This window comes from Oryctolagus cuniculus, chromosome 11, assembly GCF_964237555.1.
Source record: "Oryctolagus cuniculus chromosome 11, mOryCun1.1, whole genome shotgun sequence".
In the NCBI taxonomy this organism is placed as follows: domain Eukaryota; kingdom Metazoa; phylum Chordata; class Mammalia; order Lagomorpha; family Leporidae; genus Oryctolagus; species Oryctolagus cuniculus.
The window spans coordinates 53,394,279-53,417,750 of record NC_091442.1 but is presented as its reverse complement, the minus strand read 5'-3'; the positions used below and the strand labels follow the sequence as shown (position 1 = coordinate 53,417,750).

The 23,472-nt window shown below is 57.7% G+C and overlaps 1 protein-coding gene across 6 annotated transcripts; it reads right to left on the bottom strand.

The window, feature by feature from the left end:
• Nucleotides 1–300: 300 nt before the first annotated feature.
• Nucleotides 301–22,721, bottom strand: ASIC1 (acid sensing ion channel subunit 1). 6 transcript variants are annotated; one of them, XM_070052209.1, is made up of 12 exons: nucleotides 22,584–22,721; nucleotides 21,384–21,761; nucleotides 20,651–20,846; nucleotides 4,186–4,336; nucleotides 3,416–3,543; nucleotides 3,017–3,170; nucleotides 2,318–2,374; nucleotides 1,726–1,879; nucleotides 1,292–1,407; nucleotides 932–1,011; nucleotides 730–834; nucleotides 301–626 (listed from the first exon to the last, which is right to left on the bottom strand). In XM_070052209.1, exons 2-12 carry the CDS (start codon nucleotides 21,743–21,745, stop codon nucleotides 522–524), a joined length of 1,608 nt encoding a protein of 535 aa, XP_069908310.1. In that variant the 5' UTR covers nucleotides 21,746–21,761; nucleotides 22,584–22,721; the 3' UTR covers nucleotides 301–521. The 6 variants fall into 6 exon arrangements, with proteins under 6 accessions (XP_069908310.1, XP_051702223.1, XP_069908312.1 ...); XM_051846263.2 differs by having other exon boundaries at nucleotides 1,292–1,383; XM_070052211.1 differs by having other exon boundaries at nucleotides 3,017–3,167.
• Nucleotides 22,722–23,472: the final 751 nt, after the last annotated feature.

Below are 23,472 nucleotides of genomic sequence, written 5' to 3'. Positions count from 1 at the left end.
AGTTCTGGCCTGGAGACGGGTTTGGGGCAGTCACTGGGCCAAGAGGGTCTCTTAAGGCTGGGGAAACCCCGCCCCCGCTAGCCCTCCCCCTTAAGGTACATTCTCTGGTTTTGGGGGCCGAATTCCAGACCCCGAGGGGGATCCCCTCCACCCCTCACTGGGAGGGGGCTTTGGTGACCGGCGGCAGCAGAATGTAGGTGGACACTTAAGATGACAGACAGCAAGACAGAAAGTTCAGGCTGGGAGCTGCAGAGGCGGCATGGAGCAGAAAGGGGCAGTGTCCCCTTGCCCCGTTCTGTCTTTTTAGATTTTCTTTCTTTTTTTTTTTTTTTTTAAGATTAGTTTTGTTAAAAAGAATGGGATAGAGGCAGGGAGAGGACTCTATGGTCAAGCCTCCTTCCTCACCACCGCAAGAAGAGTGGACCGCCCAGGAGTGGAGCTGAGTCCCGGGGGCAGGCGTGGGGGGCGGCAGCCCTGGCCCTCCTCATCTAGGCCTTTGGTGCAGGGCCCTGCGGGGGGGCTCAGCAGGTGAAATCCTCAAATGTGCCTCGGGCCGGGTGATGAGGTAGGATGTTGGCAGCGTAGGTCATCCCGGCTGGGTGGCCCCGGAGGCTCTCGCACGGATTCTGGGGTGGGGGAGAGCACAGAACACAGCACGGTTAGGGCGGCGAGGGGCCACAGCGATGCTGGCGAAGCGGGGTGGGGGGCGCCCCTCGCTCGCTCCCTCACGTGTCTCTTGACGTCGTCCAGACTGAGGGCCACGCCCTTGTCCGCGCTGCTCCTTTTGGCCTCCTTCTGACACTTCCCTCGGCGGCACAGCTTGTGCTTGATGACCTGGAACGGAGGACGGAGGGCCCCGGGCGAAAGGTGTGGAACCCCGCCCCTCGCGGCCCCGGGCCACGCCCCCGCGCGCGGCCACGCCCCCGCTCACCTCGTAGGCGTAGTCGAAGAGCTCCAGCACCGTGAGGATGCTGGCCCCGATGAACAGCCCCATCTGGCCCCCGATGTCACCTGCGGGGGAGTCGGGGGGCGGTGGCGCAGGGTGGTCAGTGGGGCCAGGGCACCGTGGGAGCGGCAGGGCTCAGGGGACAGGGGCAAAGGGATTGGCAGATTCCATTTGGCCCTTAAAGGAGGAGGGAGTCCCTTGCCCCGCCAAGACCGCAGGGTCTGGGAGAGGCCTCGGCATGGCAGAGGCCCTCATGGGACAGGGCTGAGCGCCCTGCTTTGAGCGGGAGGGAGCCACAGGCTGCCCCTGGCTTGAGGGGGGGCCCGGGTGCCCTCAGCAGCTCACCCAGGAGCCCGGCAATCTCATAGGCCTTCTTCTGCTCGATGGTCTCATAGTTGAGGACTTCGAAGAAGATGTCCAGCACCAGGATGTTCTCCCTGCGCAGGGGTCGGGGAGGAGACCTAGGTTCAAGTCCTGTCTCTGCCCCTGATCAGCCAGGTGACAGTGGCCAGTTAGCCTGTGTGGCTCTCAGTTTCCACTGATGGGAGCTGCCATGTACGAAAGGCCCTCTGCCTATGAGCAGAGCAGGGTGAGGCGATGCCAGTTACAGCAATGAATGACAACAGAGGCTCCATCATCCCTCCGTGCCCACCCCCAGGCTCCTGGGCTGCATCTTGGACTTTCCCCATCTTCTGTTGTCAACTTCCTCCTGCCTGCCAGCCCCCATCTAAGCCCACTGGTACCCTTCACAGCCCTGCCATACGGCTCAGAGCCCTTACCCTATGTACTGCTCAGACTTGTTGAATTTCTTGGCCAGGTACTTGGCCGAGGCTTTGCTGGGGATCTTCACCATGGACAGCTCCTTGCCGTAGCGGGTCAGGTTGCAGGGCATTTCACACACGCAGTACTCCTGGTCCTTCTCCACCAGGAAGTCTGCGCCCAACCCGAGTGAGAGGAGCCCGCTGAATGGCGCCCCACGCCGAGCACCCTCCCAACATGCACATCCTGGCCCTGTCCAAAGGAACCCTGGGCCCCCTTCTCTCTTCTTGGTCTTCCCTTCACCTCAGCCCTGTGCTCACCCATAGGGATTCCTTAATCCTACATGTCATTCTCTCGGGGGGGGGGGGGCTTGGGGCCAACCAGATGGGGTGCTGATGACAGAGGGTGAAAGCCCCTCCCACGCAACCCCCTTCATCTATCACAGGGGCCTCTGAAGATGCTACCATCAGCCTTGAAGTCAGGTTCAGGTGAGAGCACAGCTTAACCTAGGAATTACTCGAAGCTTCTGGAAGCTTGGTCTTGAAATGCCTGTGCACATGGCTGACAGAAACCCCTCCCCTCCCCGAGGTGTTCCAGGACAGGGGTGCTCACCCAGAGCAGGGTCTGCACACTCCTTGTACTGCTCTGGGGTGCAGTAGGGGGCATCCCCTGCAGAGGAGAAAATACAGCAAAGCAGGTTGGCGATGAAAGGGGTCTTTTTTTTTTTTTTTTTTTTGACAGGCAACATTAGACAGTGAGAGAGAGACAGAGAGAAAGGTCTTCCTTCCGTTGGTTCATCCCCCTAATGGCTGCTATGGCCGGCGCCGTGCTGATCCGAAGCTAGGAGCCAGGTGCTTCCTCCTGGTCTCCCAAGCGGGTGCAGGGCCCAAGCACTTGGGCCATCCTCCTCTGCCTTCCCGGGCCACAGCAGAGAGCTGGACTGGAAGAGGAGCAACCAGGACAGAATCCGGCACCCCAACCAGGACTAGAACCTCGGGTGCCGGCACCACAGGCAGAGGATTAGCCAAGTGAGCCGCGGCTGAAAGGGGTCTTGTGTTGACCATGGTACCGTAGACCCAGCATGTGGGAGCTGGGACAGCCTGGGACACAAGGATTAGCTAGCTTCAGTGTGCCCCAAAAGTGACTCATTCCCACCATCTAGCCCTTCTAGACCCTTCCCACCATCCCTGTGCTTAAGGCAGGAAGTGAGGTCAGAGAGAGTCCATGGGTGTGGAACAGGGTGGGCTGGAGCAGGGGTGAATGGGGGGCTGCAGAGGGGGCAGTGAGGGCTGGGGGGGCCCAGGACCCGACCTGGCATGTGCACCATGCGGCAGTTGCAGTTCTCCACCAGGTAGCGGGTCTCACAGTCGATGCGGCAGGCGGTGATGCTGTAGGAGTCGAAGAAATCCGAGTCCATGGTAACCGCTTTGCAGGTGCCCCAGGGCGGGGGCAGGTAGATGAGCTGCTGGGAAAGCCGGGGAGCTGGGCGAGGGTGGGCACTTCTCCCCGAATCGCTTGGAGGGACTTTTCTGAGGATAGGCAGCACTCAGCCCCCGACCCTCCATGGCTCCTGCAGGTCTCTTGAGTTCACTGCATCAGAGCAGCCAGACTCCACCAGGCCCTGGCCCACCTGTCCCTCCCATGATGGCCGCCTGCTACTGCATCCCTGGCCCCACCACAGGACCAGCCCCTCCCCCCATGGCTGCTCACCCGCTGTTCCTGGCAGGCCACGAAGGTCTGGAAGCCTGGGGCCACGCCAAAGCCCAGCTGGTCGATGAACGGCGGCTCATCTTGACTATGGATCTGCACTTTGATGCCTGCCTCAAAGGACGTCTCATCTGCGGGAACGAGGGGTGTGTGGGAGGGGAGGGGGCTTCTGACTCCCTAACCCCATTCCTAGCTGGGGCATCCACCCTTTTCCTGGGAGTGGGCACAGCATACACAGAGACTGGATGAGGGGGTGTCCACGGGGCAGCAGGGGTGGGGCTCCTGGCTTCACCAGCTCCAAGCTGCTCCAGCGGCCTCTGAACCCTACACATCACTTTTCTCACCTGGCTTCAGCTGTGCATCTTGGTGTCTCAAATTCTTTCTCTCAGACAGTCACTGTCTCGGGTGAAGGTTTTTTTTCTCTCTCTCCCTTCTCCCCCATCTCTCTCTCTCTCTCTCTCTCTCTCCCTCTCCCTCTCCCTCTCCCTCTCCCTCTCCCTCTGCCCAAGGCCCCCCGAGACCAGGCAGGCAGGCAGCCTGAGAAGAGAGGGAGTTATTTATAGAGCTGAGTGGCAGCCGCTGATGGAAAGGGATGACTGGTTACCTTGGAGAGTAACTGAGCCGGGGGTGGGGGGAACTCAGGTAGACTCAGGGACAGAGCTGGCGAGGTGCTGGGAGGGAACGGAGAGCCCAAGCCCTGCCCCAGGGCCCACAATGACACCCGGGGGTCCCCCAGCGACGTGGGGAGGTGACCCCAAGCAGAGGCGACATACCAGTCTCCCCCCACACGGGCAGGTACTCATCCTGTTGGATGTCCAGCATGATCTCCAGCCCATTGCCTGTCCCACCCTTCATGGTCTTCAGCCGCGGCCGCCCGTCTCGGCCCGAGTTGAAGGTGTAGCACTTTCCGTACCGTGTGAAGACCTGCAGGGCAGAGTGGGCAGCTTGAGAGTTCTGCCTGTGCCCCTACACACCCAGGGTGGCCCCAGGTTCCTCTAGCTTTTGGAATCTCAACGCTCCCTGGGGATGATTCTTCCTGTCCACACTCCATCCTCCATCTGTGCCCCCCTCCCACTTGTTTTCCACCCTTTGCAGCACTGTTGATCTGCTGGGGGCATGGGGCAATGGCTTGAGCTCCATGACCACTTGGCTGGGCTTCTGGCTGGGTATGGCCAATAAGAACCATCAGCAGGGGATCAGAAGGTAGGAGGAGAGAGACAGTGTGGGGCACTGGTCCTCCACCACTCCCACCCTTCTGAAACCCTGGCTTCTGAGACCACATGCAGAATCTGCAGGGAGGGTTCCCACCCCACCACTGCTAGCCACTTCAGTCATCCTGTTTCCTTAATCTTGCCCATAGCTCTGAAAACACTCCCTTTGTTAAAAGTCTTCTCAATGGCACCCACCTTGACAGTGCACCTGCAGCCCAGAATCCTGTCACTGGTAGACTCTGGGCCTTCTGACATGTACTGTCTCTTCTCCTAGGTGTCACCCCTGGCAGCTGAAAGCCTACTGTCCTGAAGACCTGCCTCCAAACCAAGCTAAGGCTTTTGGTCCTCTCCACTGGTCAGCCCCTTGGTCCACACTGCCCCACTGTTGCCAGGGCACGAAAGCAGGCCCCATTAGTGCCATGCCACACACTGGAATCCCCCTGGCATCAGCACCTCTCTTCTTTCAACACTTGGGACTGAGCACCCAGGGCATGGACGCTTTGACAGTGCTTCTGCAGAACTCTGGGGGTCTAACTCAGGCCAGGGGCAGTGCCCACATCCTCTCCATGCTGGGAGGGGAGAGACCCCTCTCCAGAGCTGCAGAGAGGAGAGGGAACCAGTTCCTGTGACCATTTCCCACAGCCTCCCTGAGTGTCCCACAAATGGGATGGGTGTGCTTCTACTACTGCAGGATGGTGACAAAGCAAGTCACAAGGCGGGTACACAGCCCAGAGAGCTTCAGACCAGACCGGAGCATCAGACATGCACCCATGCCACACTACAGCTGGGTGCCAGGGATGCCCAGTGGTTGAGGCTGCCTAAGAGCCCCCAACCCTTGCCCATGTTCAGCAAGCCAGGCGACAGAGCAGTGGGCTGTGCTGCCACCTGGTGGCTGAGCATGAGAAGTGCCTACCTTACCCTCAAGCCCAGAGAAACGTGTTGACCCCCTTCCGTGTCCTATGTCCCTCTCTCTCCCGGCCTCCCTGAGGTCCAGTTGTGCAAACTTCCAGGACCCCAAGTGTCTGCAGTTATCACGTGAAATTGTGCCCATGTGGGAAGGTTTAGGGATGGGTGTTTGGGGCAGGAAGGCCTGGTGTCTGGAAGCTGGAGACGGGTAGGAATTATCGGGACAGGATGAGAAGATGAACCGGGAAGATGGTGGGTGCCATAGCCCCTCTAGGGAATGCCCTAGAACTCTAGATGGGAGGACTAAGGGGGAAGCTGACTTTCCCAGGGAGGGTTTGCCCTGGGAGAAGGGACCCTGGCCAGGTCGAATTGTGGGAGTGGGGGAGGGCATGACTCATAGGAGACTTGCTTTGCCTTTCTCTCTCTCTCTCTCTCTCTCTCTCTCTCTCTCTCTCTCTCTCTCTCTCTCTCACACACACACACACACACACAAAGAGTGGGGAAGGGGGCAAAGCACCCATAGCAGAGGCACAGGAAGACCATGCCAGGAGGCAAGGGACTCCCTGCTGTGGGAGCTGACAGGTGGAGGCGGGAGCTGTCCCCACCCCTTCTCTTGCACCTCCAGAGAGCAGGTGGCTCCCATCCCAGCGTCGGCCCAGGACCACAGTCTAAACAGTTTGCAACTGGTCAGGCAGGGGCACCCGCCAACAAGGCAGAGGTTGACCTCACAGACGGAGCAAAAGGCTCCAGGGCCCTGTGGGAGCCTTGAGGTTGGGGGAAGGGTGGGAGACCCTGGAGGATGCTCTGAGAGACACCAGGGGCCTCAGGGCAGATGTGTTTCAGGATCTGAACAGGACGAGCAGGGAACATCGGTCCTGGCTGCACAGTGGTAATGTGGGTGGGGGACAGCACCGTCACCAGCCCCCAGCCCCGGGAGGTGAAAGCCCGGGAAAGCCATGGCAGACCCTCGGGCACCGTGCCAGGTATGGGCCCCCCACTCACCACGGAGAAGTTGTGCGGGCCACAGGGGCCCCCGCAGTAGGAGCAATAGAGTAGCATGTCCTCCAGCCGGTGGCAAGAGCGGTTGTAGAAGCGGTGCAGGTTAAAGGGCTCCCCAGAGAAGGCCTCCGGCCCAGGGGGAGCGAGGGGCACCCCGGGGTCGTCACTTTCATCCAGCCCCAGCATGGGGGCCAGATAGAGCAGGTCAGGGTAGCTGAGCTGCGACAGCCGCACGGCATTGGTGTTGCACAGGGTGACGGCCGGGAAGGCCAGCTCTGTGGTGGCCACCTCGTCCAGCAGAGTCACGTGCGGGTAGCTGAGGTAATAGGCAACGCGGTCCCCTACCTGGCACAGGAAGGCACCCAGGGCCAGGACAAAGGCCACCGCCCACAGGGCCTGCCGTGGCCCCGGACCCCCCTCCACAAAGACGTGGCTGGCGCCGTGGAGGGTGCAGCTGTGGGCAAACGTCACCAAGTCCACAGGCAAACGCCCCTCTTGGGGGTCCCTCCTCGCTGCCTGCTTTCCCTTCTCTTCTTCCTCCGCGTCCGATTCGGAGTTGTCCCGCTGCTGCTGCCGCTGGAGGGGAGAGGACCCCCAAACATCGCCCAGAGGCCCCGGGGCATCGTCTCCAGAGGAGACCGACACAGAGCAGAAGATGTGCAGGGGCATCTTTTCTCGGGGCTTCCTGGCTCCCGGGACGTGCAGGAGGGAAGGGGCGAGGCCCCCGTACTCTCTCCGGTGCCTTCCTAGCCGGCCGGCCGTAGTGACAGTGGGGCGAGGGCGGGGCGGGGCGAGGAGGCGGGACGGGGCGAGGAGGCCCCGCCCACCCGGCCCGCCGGCCGGCCAGAGTGGCTGACCACTGGATAATTGCGGGCGCTGTGAAAAAGCCCGCTGATGGAGAGGAGGGGGCTGGAGTCCCTGCTCCACTGTGTAAGGCAGAGTGGAGACCTGGGGCTGGGGGCTCCGGGTCCTGGCTCCCCCAGGTGAAGTAGGATCCCGTGCAGCTCTCACAGCCACAATGACCTCAGCTAGCCAGAGTCCCCGCCCCCTTCAGTTGCACTTGCTCTCTCTCTCGCCCCACCCCCAGTCAGTTCTCAGTACAGCCCTGGTGCGCCCATCCCAATTCCAGCTCCTCTCCCTCAGCCTCCCCTGGTCCAGCGACTCCTCCGGAGACTGGGAGCCCCACTCTCCCAGCTCTAACTCTTCTCACATCGCCCTTGGGTTCTGCGCCACCCTGGGAGCCCACACCCCTCTCATTAGTCTCAGTTCCCTTCCCATCACTGTCCCGACCCCAGCTGCTCCTGGAAACCCCGATTTCTCTGCAGCCAGTCTCTTGGCCCCCTTCAAGCGCCCACTGGCCAAGGCCAACCCTACGCCCCCTCCCCCTCCCTCCCCCAACCCGGAGCTGCACCTCCGTCACTGCCCCTCCTCCATCCCTTTCTGCGGCTTTGCGGGGCGGCCCAGGCTCCATTAGCAGAGGTCTGCACTGACCACAGCCTCATTTCTGGCTGGTGCTGGGCACTGCGGGCATGGCCCGCCCCCCACCCCCTCCCCATAGCCCGAAGCTTCCCGAAGCTTCCTGGCAGGTCACCACTAGCCTCTCCCTCCCGGCCTGCGCTCCCCCCCCCATCCCACCCCCAGCTCCAAGACAGGGGAGCCAGAGTAATTGAGATCAAGACAGACACATGAGCCTGGGGCTCTTGAGTGTGTGGAACCAACCTGGGGTCCCCTAAGTCTCAGACCCTCCTGCCCTGCCCCCCAGACCTCTCTGTGGGCTCTGATTACTCAGGGCCACTGGTTGAGGAACTTGAGCCACCAGCCAGGTCTCCAGGGCCCAGAAGGTGACCTGAGGTGTGTGTGTGCTGGAGGGAGGGGGAGCGCACAGCATTGTAACCCTTCCCAGGCAGGATCAAAGGCGGGGCTGCAGAGCCCACCGGGGCCTCCAAGGCCTCAGGTCACCCACTCCCCCACCTCCTTCCTCAGTGAGCCTGCAGTGTGCCGAAATGGCAGGCAGGATGCCAGGCGCTTTTCTGCTTTGGCTTCAACAGTGGCCTCCCTCAGTCCTTGCCCGTGATCCTGACCACTCTGCTGAGAGACTTCGCCCACTTCCCTGCCTGGCCTCCAGCCCCACGACCCTCCCGGCCACGTGCCTTCCTTGACGAAGAGAGAATTCTGGAGAAGATGCTACGCACATGTTGCCTTCTCCAAAAAGCCTCTGCTACCTCCACAGGCACGGGCAGTGCCCACCCAGGGAACAGACGCGAGGCCCAGTTCTCCCCCACGCCCATCCAGAGCCAGGAGGGACCAGCAGCTCCTTGGGGGCAGGGACTGCGCGAGTGAAAGACCACGCGAGGCCACGCAGGGAAACCGGAAGTGTGAGACCGAATGGGAAAACCAGAAGTGCAAGACCACTGTAGGGAAACCGGAAGTGAGGGGCGCAGGGCTGGAGTGGCTGCCACCACCCTCGGGCTTTCCCACTTCACCCACACGAGTTCTTGGGTTGTCTCCCTGTCCCTGTTCTGTATGCATTTTCTGCCTGCCCACCAGGGTCCTCCTTTGCATCTCTCAGCAAGTGTTTAGAGGTCATGGTCCAGACCCAGCTGCCCCAGGTGTTCCCTGCTCACCAGAGGGCGCTGTCCCACTCTTTCCCATGACCTGGAGGGACTCTGAAGTGGAGAAACTAAGGCAGGGAGAGCTTCCAGCTTGGGGCCCCCATCAGAGAGAAGACTGCACACACACACACACACACACACAGGGAGCAGCTTCAAAGAACAGCAAGTGTGGTACGGCTGGGGACCTCTTTCCTCACCTAGGATCCAGACCCCAGCCCCATACTCATCACTGCACAGCCCTCCGCCCCCAGTTTTCCACTTCTACTTCCCTGGTTGTTCGTGTCCTGCTCCTCTAACTTTCTCTCCCAGCTTCATCTTGTTGCAGTAGACTGCCCCAAATGTTTCACAGAAACCGGGCAGAGAAGAACAGTGTCAAAGGGCACACAAAGACCCCCTCCCCAACGAAGTATCTGTAGGGAGCTTCAGCAAAGGTGCCCAAGCAGTGACAAACACAAGACCACGCTCCATTCCAGACTCTGTCCAGAACATGAGCTGGACACCTCCTGCCCTGCCCAGGACTTCTCTTCAGCAACCAAGTGGTTCCCAGCTTTCTCTGTATCTCTTGCCGAATGCCAGTCATCCTGCACACCTGTGCAGTGTTTCAGGGTTTTCTGCTGATAGCTCCTGGGATCCTTACACCACCCAGTGAAATAAGCTGGTATGAATAATTTCACCCCGATTCGACAAGTGAGGAACAGAGCTGCGCCAACCTGTTCAAGTCACATTGAGAGCAACTAGTGGGTTTAGGATTACAACTAGGTCCTCTGTCTCCCAGTACCTTCCTGCCTTATTCTTTCTTTTACACATTGACATGAAAGAGGTCAAATCATGGACATGGATCCCGGCCTCATGGAGCTCACTTGTTAATGAGGGAGGCACACATCCATTTTCAAAATCACAATAGTACGGGCAGGGCCAGTAGGTAAAGCCTCCGCCTCCTGTGCCGGCATCCTGTATGGGCATTTGTTTGAGTCCCGGCTGCTCCTCTTCCAATCCAGCTCTCTGCTAATGTGCCTGGGAAAGCAGTGGAAGATGACCCAAGAGCTTGGGCCCCTGCAGCCACATGGGAGACCAAGAAGAAGCTCCTGGCTCCTGGCTTCTGGCTTCAGCCTGACCCAGCTCTGGCCATTGCGGCCATTTAGGAAGTGAACCAGCAGATGGAAGACTTCTCTCTCTGCCTCTGTAACTCTGCCTTTCAAATAAATCTTTAAAAAACAAACAAAAAACATGGTTCTTTGAGGGTAAATGAGAGGGGAGCTGACCAGAATATGGAATCAAGGAAGGTTGCTAAGTAAGGTTTGAAAAGAAAGAAAGAAAGAAAGAGAGAGAGAGAAAGAGAGAGAGAGAAAAGAAAAAAAGAAAGGAAGGAAGAAAAAGAAGAAAGAAAGAATAAGGAGGAGTAATTGGGTAAAGATGGGGGCAGATAAAATTGGGTTCCGGGGAGCAGGTAATGTGTTCACAAACCCCAGAGCAAGGGACCAGTGCTGTGGCATGGTGGGTAAAGCTGCCACCTGCAGTGCCAGCATCCAATATGGGCAACAGTTCAAGTCCCAGCTGCTCCACTTCCAATGCAGCTCTCCTGGGAAAGCAGTGGAAGATGGTCCAAGTCCTTGGGCCTCTGCACATGCATGGGAGACCCAGAAGAAGCTCCTGGCTCCTGGCTTCAGATCAGCTCAACTCTGGCTGTTGCAGCCATTTGGGGAGTGAACCAGAGGATGGAAGACCTCTTTCTCTCTCGCTCTGGCTCTACATCTCTCTGCAACTCTGACTTTCAAATAAATAAAATAAATCTTTAAAAACCCCAGAACAAGACAGAGAAGTGGCAGGTCCCAGGTTACTCAGAGCCTTGAAGCCTGGCTAAGGTATCCAGGCCCAACAACAATGGAAGCTCCCCAGCCCTCCATGGAAGAATTTCAAGCACTCAGCTGAAAGATTACTCTGGCTGCAGAGTGGAGAAGCCCAGGGGGCTGCTGGGAAGCTCCGGAGAAGCCCTTGTGGAGGCCGAGGTGGGACGAAGGTGGGAGTAGGGGCACTCAGAACTGGGTGGAAGAGTGGACATGCCTGGAAGCAGAACAGGTGGATCCTGCAAAGGCAGGTGAAGGTGATGGAGTGTCCGGGGTGACGCCTGGTTTGCAGAACTGGGTGAACGGGGGATAGCTCCCTAGATCAGGCACACAGGCAAAGGACTAGTTTGGGCAATGAGATGATGAGTCTGGTTTTGAAGAGCCTTGGGAACATCCAAGAAGAGATGTTAAGTGGAAAATTGGCCACTGGGCAGACGCTAAGGGGAGAGAGCTGGACTGAGACATACATTTGGCAGCAATGAGTATGTAAGATGGTAATTGAAGTCATGAATGAAGATGAGATTGCCCAAGAATAGAATATAAAGCTTTTTTTTTAAAAGAAAGTTAAAAAGGCCTGATTTGGCAGTATCCACTATAGCCAAACCGGCTCCTGCCCTATGAGATGACCACAGCTCCTAGGTGTATATATAAGAGAAACTAAAAAACTAAGAAACTAAACTAAGAAACTAAAAAAGCCAAAAAACGTGAACAAGAATGTTAACAGTACCTTTAGTTATCATAGCCAAAAACTAGTTACAACTCAACTGTCTAGCAACAGTAGAAAGGGTAAATAAATTGTTGGGCTATTCATATTATGGAATACTACACAGCATTGCAAAAGAACTGGGGCCCAGCGCTGTGCTATAGTGGGTAAAGTTGCTGCCTACAGTGCAGACATCCCATATGGATGCTGGTTCGAGTCCCAGCTGATCCACTTCTGATCTAGCTCTCTGCTATGGCCTGGGATAGCAGTAGAAGATGGCCCAAGTCCTTGGCCCCCTGCACCCACGTGGGAGACACAGAGGAAGCTCCTGGCACCTGGCTTTGGATCGGCGCAGTTCCAACCGTTGTGGCCAACTGAGAAGTGAACCATCAGATGAAAGACCTCTCTCTTTCTCTCTGCCTCTCCTCTCTCTGTGTAACTCTGACTTCCAAATAAATAAATAATATCTTTTTAAAAAATGTAATACTAGTGTAAAAATTCTTCAAGCAGGGGTCAGTGTTGTGGCCCCTATAGGAGTGCCAGTTCAAGTCTCGGCTGCTCTGCTTGCAATCTGGCTTCCGGCCAATGTGCCTGGAACAGCTGCAGAGGATGGCTCAAGTCCTTGGTCCTTTGCCACCCATGTTGGCAATCAGGGTGAAGTTCCTGTCTCTTTGTTTTGGCCTGGCCTAGACCTCTCTGTCTCTGTCACTCTATTCTTCAAATGAATCAACCTTAAAAGAGAAATCCTTCAAGCTATACTGTTAAACTGCATACTTATAATTTTAAAAGATTATTCATTTATTTGAAAATCAGAGTTATGCAGAGAGAGGTAAAGACAGAGAGAGAGAGAGTTCTTCCATCTGCTGGTTCAATCCCCAAATGGTTGCAATGGCAGGGGCTGGGCCAGGCTAAAGCCAGGAGCCAGGAGCTTCTTCCAGATCTCCCACGTGGGTGCAGGGGCCCAAGCACTTGGGTCATCTTCCACTGCTTTCCCAGGCACATTAGCAGGGAGCTGGATGGGAAGTGGAGCAGCCGGGTTTCGAACCAGCACCCAAATGGGATGCCAGCGTCACAGGTGGTAGCTTTACCTAGTAAGCCATAACACTGGCCCTGTATACTTAAAAGAAGACTAGGAAGCAGGCATTGGGCCTAGTGGTTGCAATGTCCACCTACATCCCATGAGGCAGTTGGGGTTGGTTTCTGAATCTGGCTCCTCAGCTTCCTGTCACTCCCTGTGAGGTAGCAGGTGATGGCTCAAGTAATTTCAACTAATTAGCTTCTTGTCTCCCATGTGGGAGATCTAGATTGAGTTTCTGTCTCCTCACTTCAGCCCAATCCCAGCCATTGCATGCATTTGGGTAGTGAACCAGCAAATTGGGTATCTATCTATCTATCTATCTATCTATCTATCTATCTATCTCTTTCTGTCTTCCTCTCTTTCTCTCTCTCTCTTTCTCTCTCTCTCTCTCTGCTCTTTCTCTCTGCCTTTCAAATAAAAATTTTCAAAAAAATAAATAAAATAAGAACAAATCTTGGGCCTGAGCTTTGAATACAGTCAACACTGAATGGCTACACAGAAGGGAATGAAGAGGTGAACAGAGAGAGAAATAACCAGACCTAGGAGGAAAACTAGGGAAGTTGGCCGTCAGGAAAGATGCTCAGAAAATAAGTAGTCAACTACCTTGAATGCTATTGAGACACTGACGATAAAAAAAAAAATGTGTGCTGGGTTTGGCAACGTGAGAATCACTAGTGGTCCAAGCTGGAAACATGTAGGAGGAAGGGTAGGGAGGGGGGAAGTGGGTTACAAGGGATGGGTGTTGGGCACAGTGGTTAAGACACTGCCTCGGATGCCCACATGCTCTACTGGAGGTCCTGGGTTCAAATCCCAGCCCTGCTCATGATTCCAGATTCCTGCTAACCTGTACCCTGGAGGCCCCGGTGAGGTGAGGGCTCAAGTGACTGGCTCCCTGCCACTCTCAGATGCTGCCTTTGGTCCTGGGTTATAGGCATTTGGGACGTGGAGTGGAGTGCGCTCTCTCTCTCTCTCTCTCCAAAAAAAAAAAAAAAAAGTACAAAGTAAGGAAATAGAGACAACACTGATATATATATATATATATATATATATATATATATATATATCACTTTTAAGAACTTCCCAAAGGGAAGCAAAGAGAGTGGCAGCTGGGAGCAGAAACAGAGGGTTTGTTTATTTATTTATTTATTTGAAAGGTAGAGTCACAGATAGGGAGAGGCAGAGACAGAGAGACAGAGAGAGAGATCCTTCATCCACTTGTTCACTCCCCAAATGGCCACTACAGCTAGGGCTGGGCCAGGTGGAAGCCAGGAGCTTCCTCCAAGTCTCCCACATGGATGCAGGGGCCCAAGCACTTGGGCCATCTTCTGTTGCTCTCCCAGGTGCATCAGCACTGAGTTAGATTGGAAGTGGAGCAGCTGGGACTCAAACCAGCAGCCGTATGGGATGTGGGCACTGCAGGTGGCGACTTTAACCACTACACCACAGTGCTGGCCCTGGTGTTTTTTGTTTTGTTTTGTTTTGTTTTGTTTTTTTACCTTAGCCCAAGCCTAATACATAGTAAGTGCTCAATGAATGTAGCTGTCATTATGGCTGTGTATGTTCAGATGGGAGCATTTTCAGTGTTGATGGGCTGCGGAGAGGCAGAATCAGCGAAGTTCCTAAAAAAGGCAGAAGGGGGTTGATGGAAAGCCCGGGCTGAGGTCTCCGTCCTAGATAACATGGATGTTCCCCTCTGCAGGCTGGTGGCAGAGGAAGGAGATCTTGTCTGAAGCTGCTATTCTCTGGGTGACATGGGAGGCACGGTCCTCAGTCAAGGGTGAGGAAGACGCTAGGAAGAGCAGTTGTTTGAATGAGTGAGGAAGTCTGCAGCAGTCGATGGGGAGAGCAAGTTGACCAGGAAAACACAGAGGGGTTGCCAGGCAGCTCTGCAGGCCTGTTCAGGGATGTTGATTATGAGCTCAACGTGATACCAAGTGCATGGTGTGCGACTTCCTCTAGCGCAGCCTGGCTGCTCTGCTGCCACCCCGGGGACAGCCAGCGATGGCTTCATCCAGGGTTGAATGTGCAGATGGTGCAGCAGAAACAGAGCAAATCCTGGGGTGCTCTCCTCTCTCCTCTTTCTTTGCCTTCCTACCCCCCAGCCCTAGAGCCAGGGCAGATGGGGAGCCTTCACCACCCACACCCCTGCACCAACAGCCATGCACAAAGAGCCTGGACTTAGAAGCTCTACAGTCAAGGGCAGCTGGTTGGCCCAGCAGCTGAGACAGCCGTGTCCCACATCCAAATGCCTGGGTTTGAGTCCCAGCCCTGGCTCTTGACTCCAGCTTCCTGTTTAGGCACGTTCTGGGAGGCAGCCATGATAGCTTACGCACTTGGGTCCCTGTCACCTATGAGGGAGGCCCGAATTGAGTTCCCAGTTCATGGATTTGGCTTGGCTCAGTACCAACAGAGGTAGCCATTTGGGGAGTGGGGGCCAGCACTGTGGTGTAGCAGGTTAAGCTGAGGCCTGCGATGTGAGCCAGTTCGAGTCCTGGCTGCTCCTCTTCCAATCCAGCTCCCTGCTAATGAGCCTGGGAAAGAAATGGGAGATGGCCCTAAAGTTTGGGCCCCTGCACCCGTGTGGGAGACCTGGAGGAAGCTCCTGGCTCCTGGCTTCAGATTGGCGCAGCTCTGGCTGTTGCGGCCATCTGGGGAGTGAACAAGTGGATGCAAAATCTCTCTCTGTGTGTCTCTCCTTCTCTTTGTAACTATAAATTTTAAATAAATAAACATATATTTTTAAAAAAGAAAAGGCATTTAGGGAGTGAATCAGCAAAAGAAGCCCCCCCCCTCTGTTTCTCTGTCTCAAAAAAAAAATCTATAAGGGTCCTACTGTGTCATTTACTGACTGTGTGATCTCAGCCAAGCCACACAACACCTCTGAACCTCAGCTTCCTGTCTTCCCCAGTGACGACACTAACATCTTCCACTTCTCAGAATCATGAGGAACACATGAGTGAAAGTAGACAGAATTTGTGAACGGCAAAGCATGATTGAAGATATTAATTTTGCTGCTCTGTGCTCCGCATGCAACTGAGCTTTGCCCACACAAAAAGCTCACTCTCACAGCCACAGAGCCCCGGCTGAGTGTGCCCCGTGCACATCCACCGCTTCCACGTCACACCCTAGCCTCCTGCATCCACATTCTCCCCCAGATGGGCACACTGAGGTGCAGGCGCGTGGGCACACGTGCAGTGTGTCTGGCTTGGCTGCTGTCCACGGTCAGGGTCACTGCAGCAGTCTCTCCCCGGGGATGCTCTCGGCCTGGCATGCAGACGCCACACATCAATTAGAGATCACAACGCTAAGCCACACAGCTCAACCTCCAGGGCTGCCAGGGCTGTCGGCCTCCGGGAGGGTGTGCACAGGAGCAGAGGTTAAGGGTTTCCTGTCCAAGAACTCATCCTGGGTGAGAATGATCACAACATGCCCTCCTTCTCCCCCAGGGCGGCCTTGGAGAGCCTGGGGGTGGCAGTGTCTGCTCTTGCGGTTTCTTAAAGGAAGTTCCCTGTAGGATGGGTACACAGCAGTGCGATGCCCCTGTGATCTGTGTGTCCTGGCACAGGCCAGCGTGGGCTTGGCCACGGAGTCCCCAGAGGCACGGCTGTCTCCAGAGGCTAAGGGAGAGGCCACCCTTTGACAAAGAACAGCTTAACAGCTCCCTTGCACCCTCTCCCCTCACAGGAAATGAGGCCTAGAAGCTAAGACATGGGGCCAGTGGAGCCCAGCTCCGTGGTCCACCCCATTTCAGTGCCACCTGCAGTTCTGCCTCCCACCCACCCAAGGGTCCTCATTGAAGAGGTCTCAGCCAGAGGGTGGATGGGGTGGTGGGGCCTGGCCTCACTGCAGCGAAGGGGCTGGCTCATCTGCAGGGCGCACGTCCACAGCATTGAACTCCTTCTTTCGGTACCACTCCTTGGCTCTCCTACTGAGCTTCCTGGGGCGGGGGCGGGGTCTGCATTCCCACCACAGTGCCCTAGCACTTAGATATGGCTCCACCTACTCCAGAAATACAACAAACTTGATACTGCCCTGGGTCAGCTCCTCATCCCAGCCTTTCTCACTGCTACCTCCAGAACCGGAAATGCTTTCTACAAAGTTGACGGAAGCAACCCCCCCCTCCCCCAACATGCATACACACACCTCACTCCCAGTAGAACATTCCCCACCTCCCCACCTCTGGGCAGTCTCCTGCCTCCTGCACGCTGGGGCTGCAGCCATCACAACTGAGTTCTCAGATCTCTGGGCTGGGCCCAGAGAGAGGTCCCAGGCTGGGAGCTACTCCTCCCAGTCCTCCACCTCCCACTCTGGCCCTAGGGGCACCTCCTTAGTTCCATCAATTCCCTATCACTTAAGCCAACAGCCAGAAGATCAATTAGCTTAGAGTAGCCACTCAGCTGACTTGCAGCCCGGGAGCGGGCCAAGGCAGACGGAGCCAAAGGGAGAGAGGAAAGCAGAGAGAGAGAGAGAGAGAGAGAGAGAGAGAGAGGAATCTATGGGTTACCCAAAGGGAGCCTGCGTGAGAGGGGGAAAAGGAAGACAGAGGGACCCTAACCCAGGGTATGGCCCCTGGACCCCTACAACTGGCCCCTCTCCCGCCCCATGCCCAGTGCCAGCACTTCCTAAAGAGAACAAAGCAGGAAGGAGAAGGTAGCTTCAGCACCTCCTTCCATGGGAACCCCTCTTCTTCAGCCCTTTTCCTCCCTCTGCAGCCTGTGTGTGTCCCACCCGCCCGCCAAGATCTCCGGCCTCCAGCTAGGGCCGTCTGTGGCCCTGCGTCCTCTGTGCATTGCCACTTGGACAGCCTTCTCCTCCGCCATCCCCCAACCTCTCCCAGCAGCCCCTACATACCCCTTGTCTAGCAGGAGGGAACTGAGAGTGGAGCCCTCCCCTGGGCTCCCAGCTGAGCTGGTGAAGGGGCGGGGCCCCCAGGGACAAGGAAGCACCTGCTGGTCCTAGCTCTCCCTGGCTCTGCTGGAGTTCAGATGACCTCTCTGTCCCAGGACCAACCCCTAGAGCCCCTGTCACCTCCCTGGGTGCTCCAGACGAATCCCGTCCCCCGTAGAACCTTGAGGGATTTCACCCCATTTCTCCTCTGGGGGATTCCTAACCCCACGCGATTCTTGTGGGCTTCCCAAGGGTGCATCTTCTCCAGTTCCACTTCCTCCTAAGAGAAATTTCTTTCCCTCTCTCCCCTCAATGCATACAACCAGAATTTCCTTTGTCTGCCCTCCTCTTCCTTCTCTCTCAGGGCCCAGAAACAGATTCCTCCCCCACCCCCCGGGGGGAAAAGAGAGGCTCTGGACTCAGCTGGAGGAGGGGTGGCACAGGGCGCACTGGGCCGCCATCTGCCAGCCCCCTCCCCTTGGCGCTGCTCAACATTCCAGCCACATCGCTGCTCCCACTGCCAGGGACAGATAAGGTGCAGCTGGAGGCTGGCACCAGCTGCGAATCTGCTCACTTCCCCGGCGCCTGCCCAGACACCAGCAGGCAGCTGCGCCCTGGCCCCCTCGCGGAACCCCCTGCCCTGCCTTGTCCTGGCTGGCCTCAAGGTGGGGCGGGAGACAGGAGCCTCTGAGCCTGTTGCCTTGGCAACCAAGCACCCCACTGGGCAGCAAAGCTAGTGGCCTCAGTGGAGGAAGAGGCCGGCTCGGTTCGGTAGGGCCTTAGGTTGCTCTTTGGCGGCCGAGGGGGGAGCGACTGGGCCCACCCAACCGGACTGCCGTGGCGATGCGCCCCACATGGCTCTCTGTCTCTTCCGTCCCAAAGATCCCCAAACCAGTTCCTCGCAGGTTTCTCCAGCTTCCCCACACGCATCCCTGAACTCCTGAGCTGGCTCAGCCACACCCAAGCACAGCCCAGGCCAAATCGTCGTTCTGTGCCCACCACTCTACTCCCTGCAGCTGGGATGCCACCTCTTCACCCTCCACCTCCCCAGTGCATCCCCGCAGGAACAGGAGCTCTCGGGTTTTCCTTGACAATCTTGAATCAAGAAGTGCCACAGTCGGGCCCCGCAGGGTGCTAACTTGTGTATCTCTCCTCCCAGCAAGAGCAAGAACTCAGCTTGCTCTAGAAACTTGTGACCCAAACATACCTCCATGAGACAGCTTAGCACAGGCCCCTTGGAACACATGGACTACCCGCATTCCGTATTTCCGTTGCTGCAAGCTAAACACCTCTTGGCATCACCCCTGGGGCTCTTTCTGGACACAGTGGACAAACACCTTCTAGGGACCAACTATACCCAACGTCACACCTTCTCAGGTTAAGCCAAGCAATTCCCTCTGTCATCCAGCACTGACAGGTGTCCCTTCTGCTGTGTGCTGTGTGTGCTGGACATGGGAGGGCTCAAGCTTTCACTTCCACCTTGACCCACAGCCCTGCTATTCTTGGAAACACGGAACGGTAGCACCCAGGGAATCCTCTGGTCTCAAGCTCCAGCACACAATGGGAGAATCCAGGACCCTCCATGCATGCAGACTCCCCGCCAGTTTGCTCAACAAGAAGTGTGGTCTACTCCAGTAGGACTGGCAAAGGCCCATAAAACTGGTCTGCAGAGCAGGGACCTAATGAGATTAGGAAGTCTTGTGTAACCTCAGCAGGAAACCCAAAGCATAACCACGGCTCTAAACTTTGCACACAAACAAAGGCAGTCCTTCCCCTATAATGCTAGGAGGAAACAGGTAAGTCGGGGAGCCAGTGGGCAGGCACAAGAAAGGAGGCTCTGAATGTGGGAAACTGGGAAGAGGCAAGCAGGGCCTCAGGGAGGCTGGGTCTTAAAAGAGAAATTACCAGAACGGGAAGTGGGCACTGTAACTCCAGGGCCAGCAAAATTGATGGAAAGAGCTCGCAGCGTTGAGGTTGAATAAGGTCCGAGTTTTAACCCTGAATCTGTCAGTAGCCAGCTACGTGGGTACAGACACGTTATTCTACCTCTTTGCACCTCAGTCTGTGCATTTGTGAATTAGAGTTCATGTGCTTATTCACCAGGAGCATAGAGGGAGAGCCTAGAGAGCATTCCTTCCTGCCCTTTGCGCTTATGCACGGCACTGCAGCTCTGTGGGTCTCTCTCCAACCTCTGTCCAGTTCTTAACCTTCGGAATCTGTGTGCCCAGCCCAGGAGCAGCTCGCCCACCAGAGGTCAAAGTCAGTTCCATGACCCCTCCCTGACCTGCATCCAGCAGGTAAATCTGGGGGTGTGAGTGTTTGTGGGGCATCTCATTTTAAGATGCACAGGGCCCTGCAGTTCAGTTCCCCCACGACTCTGCATGCATCCCGCTAATCTCTCCTTCTTCCGATGCTGTCTCTTGCTGGCAAAAAGGAAGCCCAACTGGCATGTGTGTGTACGGGGTGATGTGGTGAGAATGACCTGTCCTGTGGGTTAAGACAAAGCATCCCTCACTTTCCAAGCTTCCCAGTGCTGCTCAGGCTATAACTGTGTATTCAGATCCCCTGGGGAGCTTCTTAGCATGCACATATGGACTCAGTACGCCTGGAACGTAGAATAACAGAGGCTTGCCTTTCTTTCAAGCCCCCAGACCTCATTTTGAGTGGCAAGGCAGCAGCTTACCCTCCACTCCTCCCAAATCTGACACCCATGACCCAGAAGGGGGAGGAGGACACGCCAGGCCACATGTGGGATGCCTACGTGAGTGCACCCGTGGGTGCTGTGTTCTTTCCCGTTATCCTGGAGGTAAGGCTAAGGCTCATACCCTCAGCCAGGGCAAATGTGCTCCTTGGCGGAACAAAAGTCCCCTCCTGCTAGAAGCGATCCCCGGCACACACAATTTCCTCTCCCAGAATAGCAGGCACCAGTGGGGTTAGCCTGGTGGCATGGGGAGGGGTGGGCAGGTAGATTCAAACCCACAGCTGGGGGCTCACTCACCACCTTGAAGTCTTCAGCACTGCAAACCTCCCCCCGGAAATGGCAGGAGAGCAGCATGTCCCGAATGTCGTGCCCAGCTCGGTCGTAGAACTCGCGCATGTTGAAGGGCTTGGGCTTGAAGCTGCGGAAGTTGGCCTTGTCTTGCAATATCTCCAGCTGCTTTTCATCCGCCATCTGTGTGTCCGGTATCTCGTACCTGGAGTTCCCAGGGCGTGAGTAGCGCATGGGTTAGCACAGCCACCAATGCCCCCGTACTCAACCTGCAGCCCTGGGGATTCGGCTTGGACACAGGCAAGCAAAGAGCTGGGAGTGCCCGGAGGACCTGCCTGCCACATGGAGTTTGAGAAGACAGAAGGAGCTGCAGTGGTTGTCCGAGGGCTGAGCATCCCAGCACACAGGGTGGGGTGGGCAGAAATATCAAGGCTGGAGCTATGGCTTCTACATTCCAGTCTCTACCCTTGAAAGACACTGTGTCTGCTTCCTCAAGACGCAGTAGCGGGGGGGGGGGGGGGGGGCAGAACTTACTCACAGCACAGGCTGGGTAGGGGAAGAGCTGTCTTTGGCTTGTGTTGGGATCAGAGATGGGACGCACTAAGCAGTACATCAGCTTCTCTGAGCAGCAAGTTGCTGGGGTAGGGCAGGGGTGCAGCTGGAGGGCAGGGCTGTGATGGATTAGGGAGGCGAGCACGGGACTCCAGGGATGGGGCGGGGACGGGGTTGGGAAAGCACCCACCTGTTGTTGAGCAGGGCCAGCAGCTCCCCGGCATGGTACAAGTCATTCTTGGAGACTTGGCTAAAGCGGAACTCATTGAGGTTGCACAGCGTGACGGCCGGGAAGGTGAGCTGGGAGGCAGCCACCTCGTCGAGCTTGGTGACGTGGTGGTAGTGGAAATAGTACTGCACACGTTCTGTGCACACGCACAGCAGCACGGCCAGGGAACCCAGGAAGCACAGGGCCCACAGCGCCCGCTTCAGAGACAGCCGCTCGTAGGAGAAGATGTGCGCCAGGCCGTGCAGTGTGGAGCTGCTGGCGAAGGCCTGGATGCTCACCGGCTGGACGCCACCCACCTCCTCCTCTTCGGCCTTCAGTTCCATCCTTGCCCAGGGGATCCTGGGGGCGGGGGGAGAGGGGGGTGTCCTGAGGTGACAGTACACTGTGGGGTCCTCCAACAGTGTTCACCCAGACATCATTGTCCCCAAGGGGTGGAAGACTTGCCTGGTGTGCCAGCCCCGGAGGTGGCTGCCCTAGGGACACATCCCAAGGCTGGGGTCTTCCAAAGACAGAGGTGAGGGGGGGGGGTGTCAGCTCAGGCAAAGAGCATGCTCTCCCACGGAGGATTCCCAGGCCAGGGAGGACCCCAGATACAGTCCTGCCCTGCAAAAGGGAACTCCTGATGCTCCTACGGCCAGGCACTGGAGTTCCCTCTAGATGTGGGGTCACTCTGGGACAGGAACGTCCACCCATCCTAGAGACCAAAACTCCCCCACGTGGGCTGAACCCGGGTCAAGGGTATCCCCAGGAATGGGGATCCCTCCCCAAGAGCTAACCTGGCCAGAAACCCGAGGGAGGCGGGTGCATTCGGGGAGGGGCGAAGCCCGAGTCCTCACCTGCCTTGTCTCCAGTTCCCACAGGCGCAGGCTGTGTGTGTACGCTTGGGTGGGGGGTGGCGGGCTGCCCGAGGTGGATGCACGGGGGAGGGGGGGCGCGGCTCCCTACGACAGCGAGCTGTCCCCGCCCCGGACGCTAACCCGCTCCCCCACCCCAGCACCCCCCCCCCCTCTTAGTCCAGCTCCTCGTCGCAGTCCTATTCCCCGCCTGGCCCCCGCCCCCTCCCCAGCCTCCAAGCCTCCAAGGCAGACGGGAGCAGAGTCCCGGCTGCCGGGCGCGGGGAGTCCCGCGGCCAGGGGAGGGGGAGGGGGATCGGAAACCCACCTGAGGGGGCCTTCGGGAAGCCGGCAGCCGGCGGCAGGTCCTGGGCGCGGGCCGGGGGCGGGCTCAGCGCCGAGCCGCCGAGGGGCTCATGGCCCGGAGCCCGAGCCCGCGGCCGCCGCGGCTCGCCGCGCAGAGCCCTGCAGGGAGCGGCCCGCCCGGCCCGCACGGCTCTGATGCGCCCGCCCGCCGCCCGCGCGCGCCCGCGGGCCCGCTGGCCTCGGCTCGGTCCGCCGGGGCTCGGCGCGCGGCGCGGTGCTCTCAACCCCGGGATCTGCAGGGATCCATCGTCCGGCCGGCGGCGGCGGGCGGGGCGCGGCGCGGCGCGCGGGGCGAGGGTGCGCGTGCGCGCCCGCGAGTGTCTGCGAGGGCGGCTCCGGGCCCGACCGGGAAGCGGGACCGAGGAGGGCTTCGCGCGGGCTCGCCGCCGCGCCGGGGCCGCCTGCCTGCTGCGAGGCCCGGCGGCTGGCTTGTGAGTCTGTGCGCGCGATGCGAGCAGCAGGGAAGACGTCTGGCTCCTTCGGATCGATGCTCCCGCCTCTTGCTGCTGCTTCTCTGGTGGCACACGCGCGCGCACACACACACACACACACACACGCTCGGAGTCACACTTGCCGTGCGGAGACACAGGCACATACGCAGGCCTTCGCCGCACCGCCACTCTCAACCACACCCCCACCCCGCAGCCGCCCACGCATCCAGGGCCCTGACCCACAGGCTCCCCGCCTCCGTGTGCTGTGCTGCGCACACACATGCACACACGTGAACGCACACAGCCCTGGCCGCCCAGACCCCATCCTCCATGGAGGCTGCATGTCTGCTGCCCCTCACTTCCAAATCTCTAAAGCAAGAGCAGAAAGCAAGAAGGAGAAATCCCAGAGGTCAAGGGGAT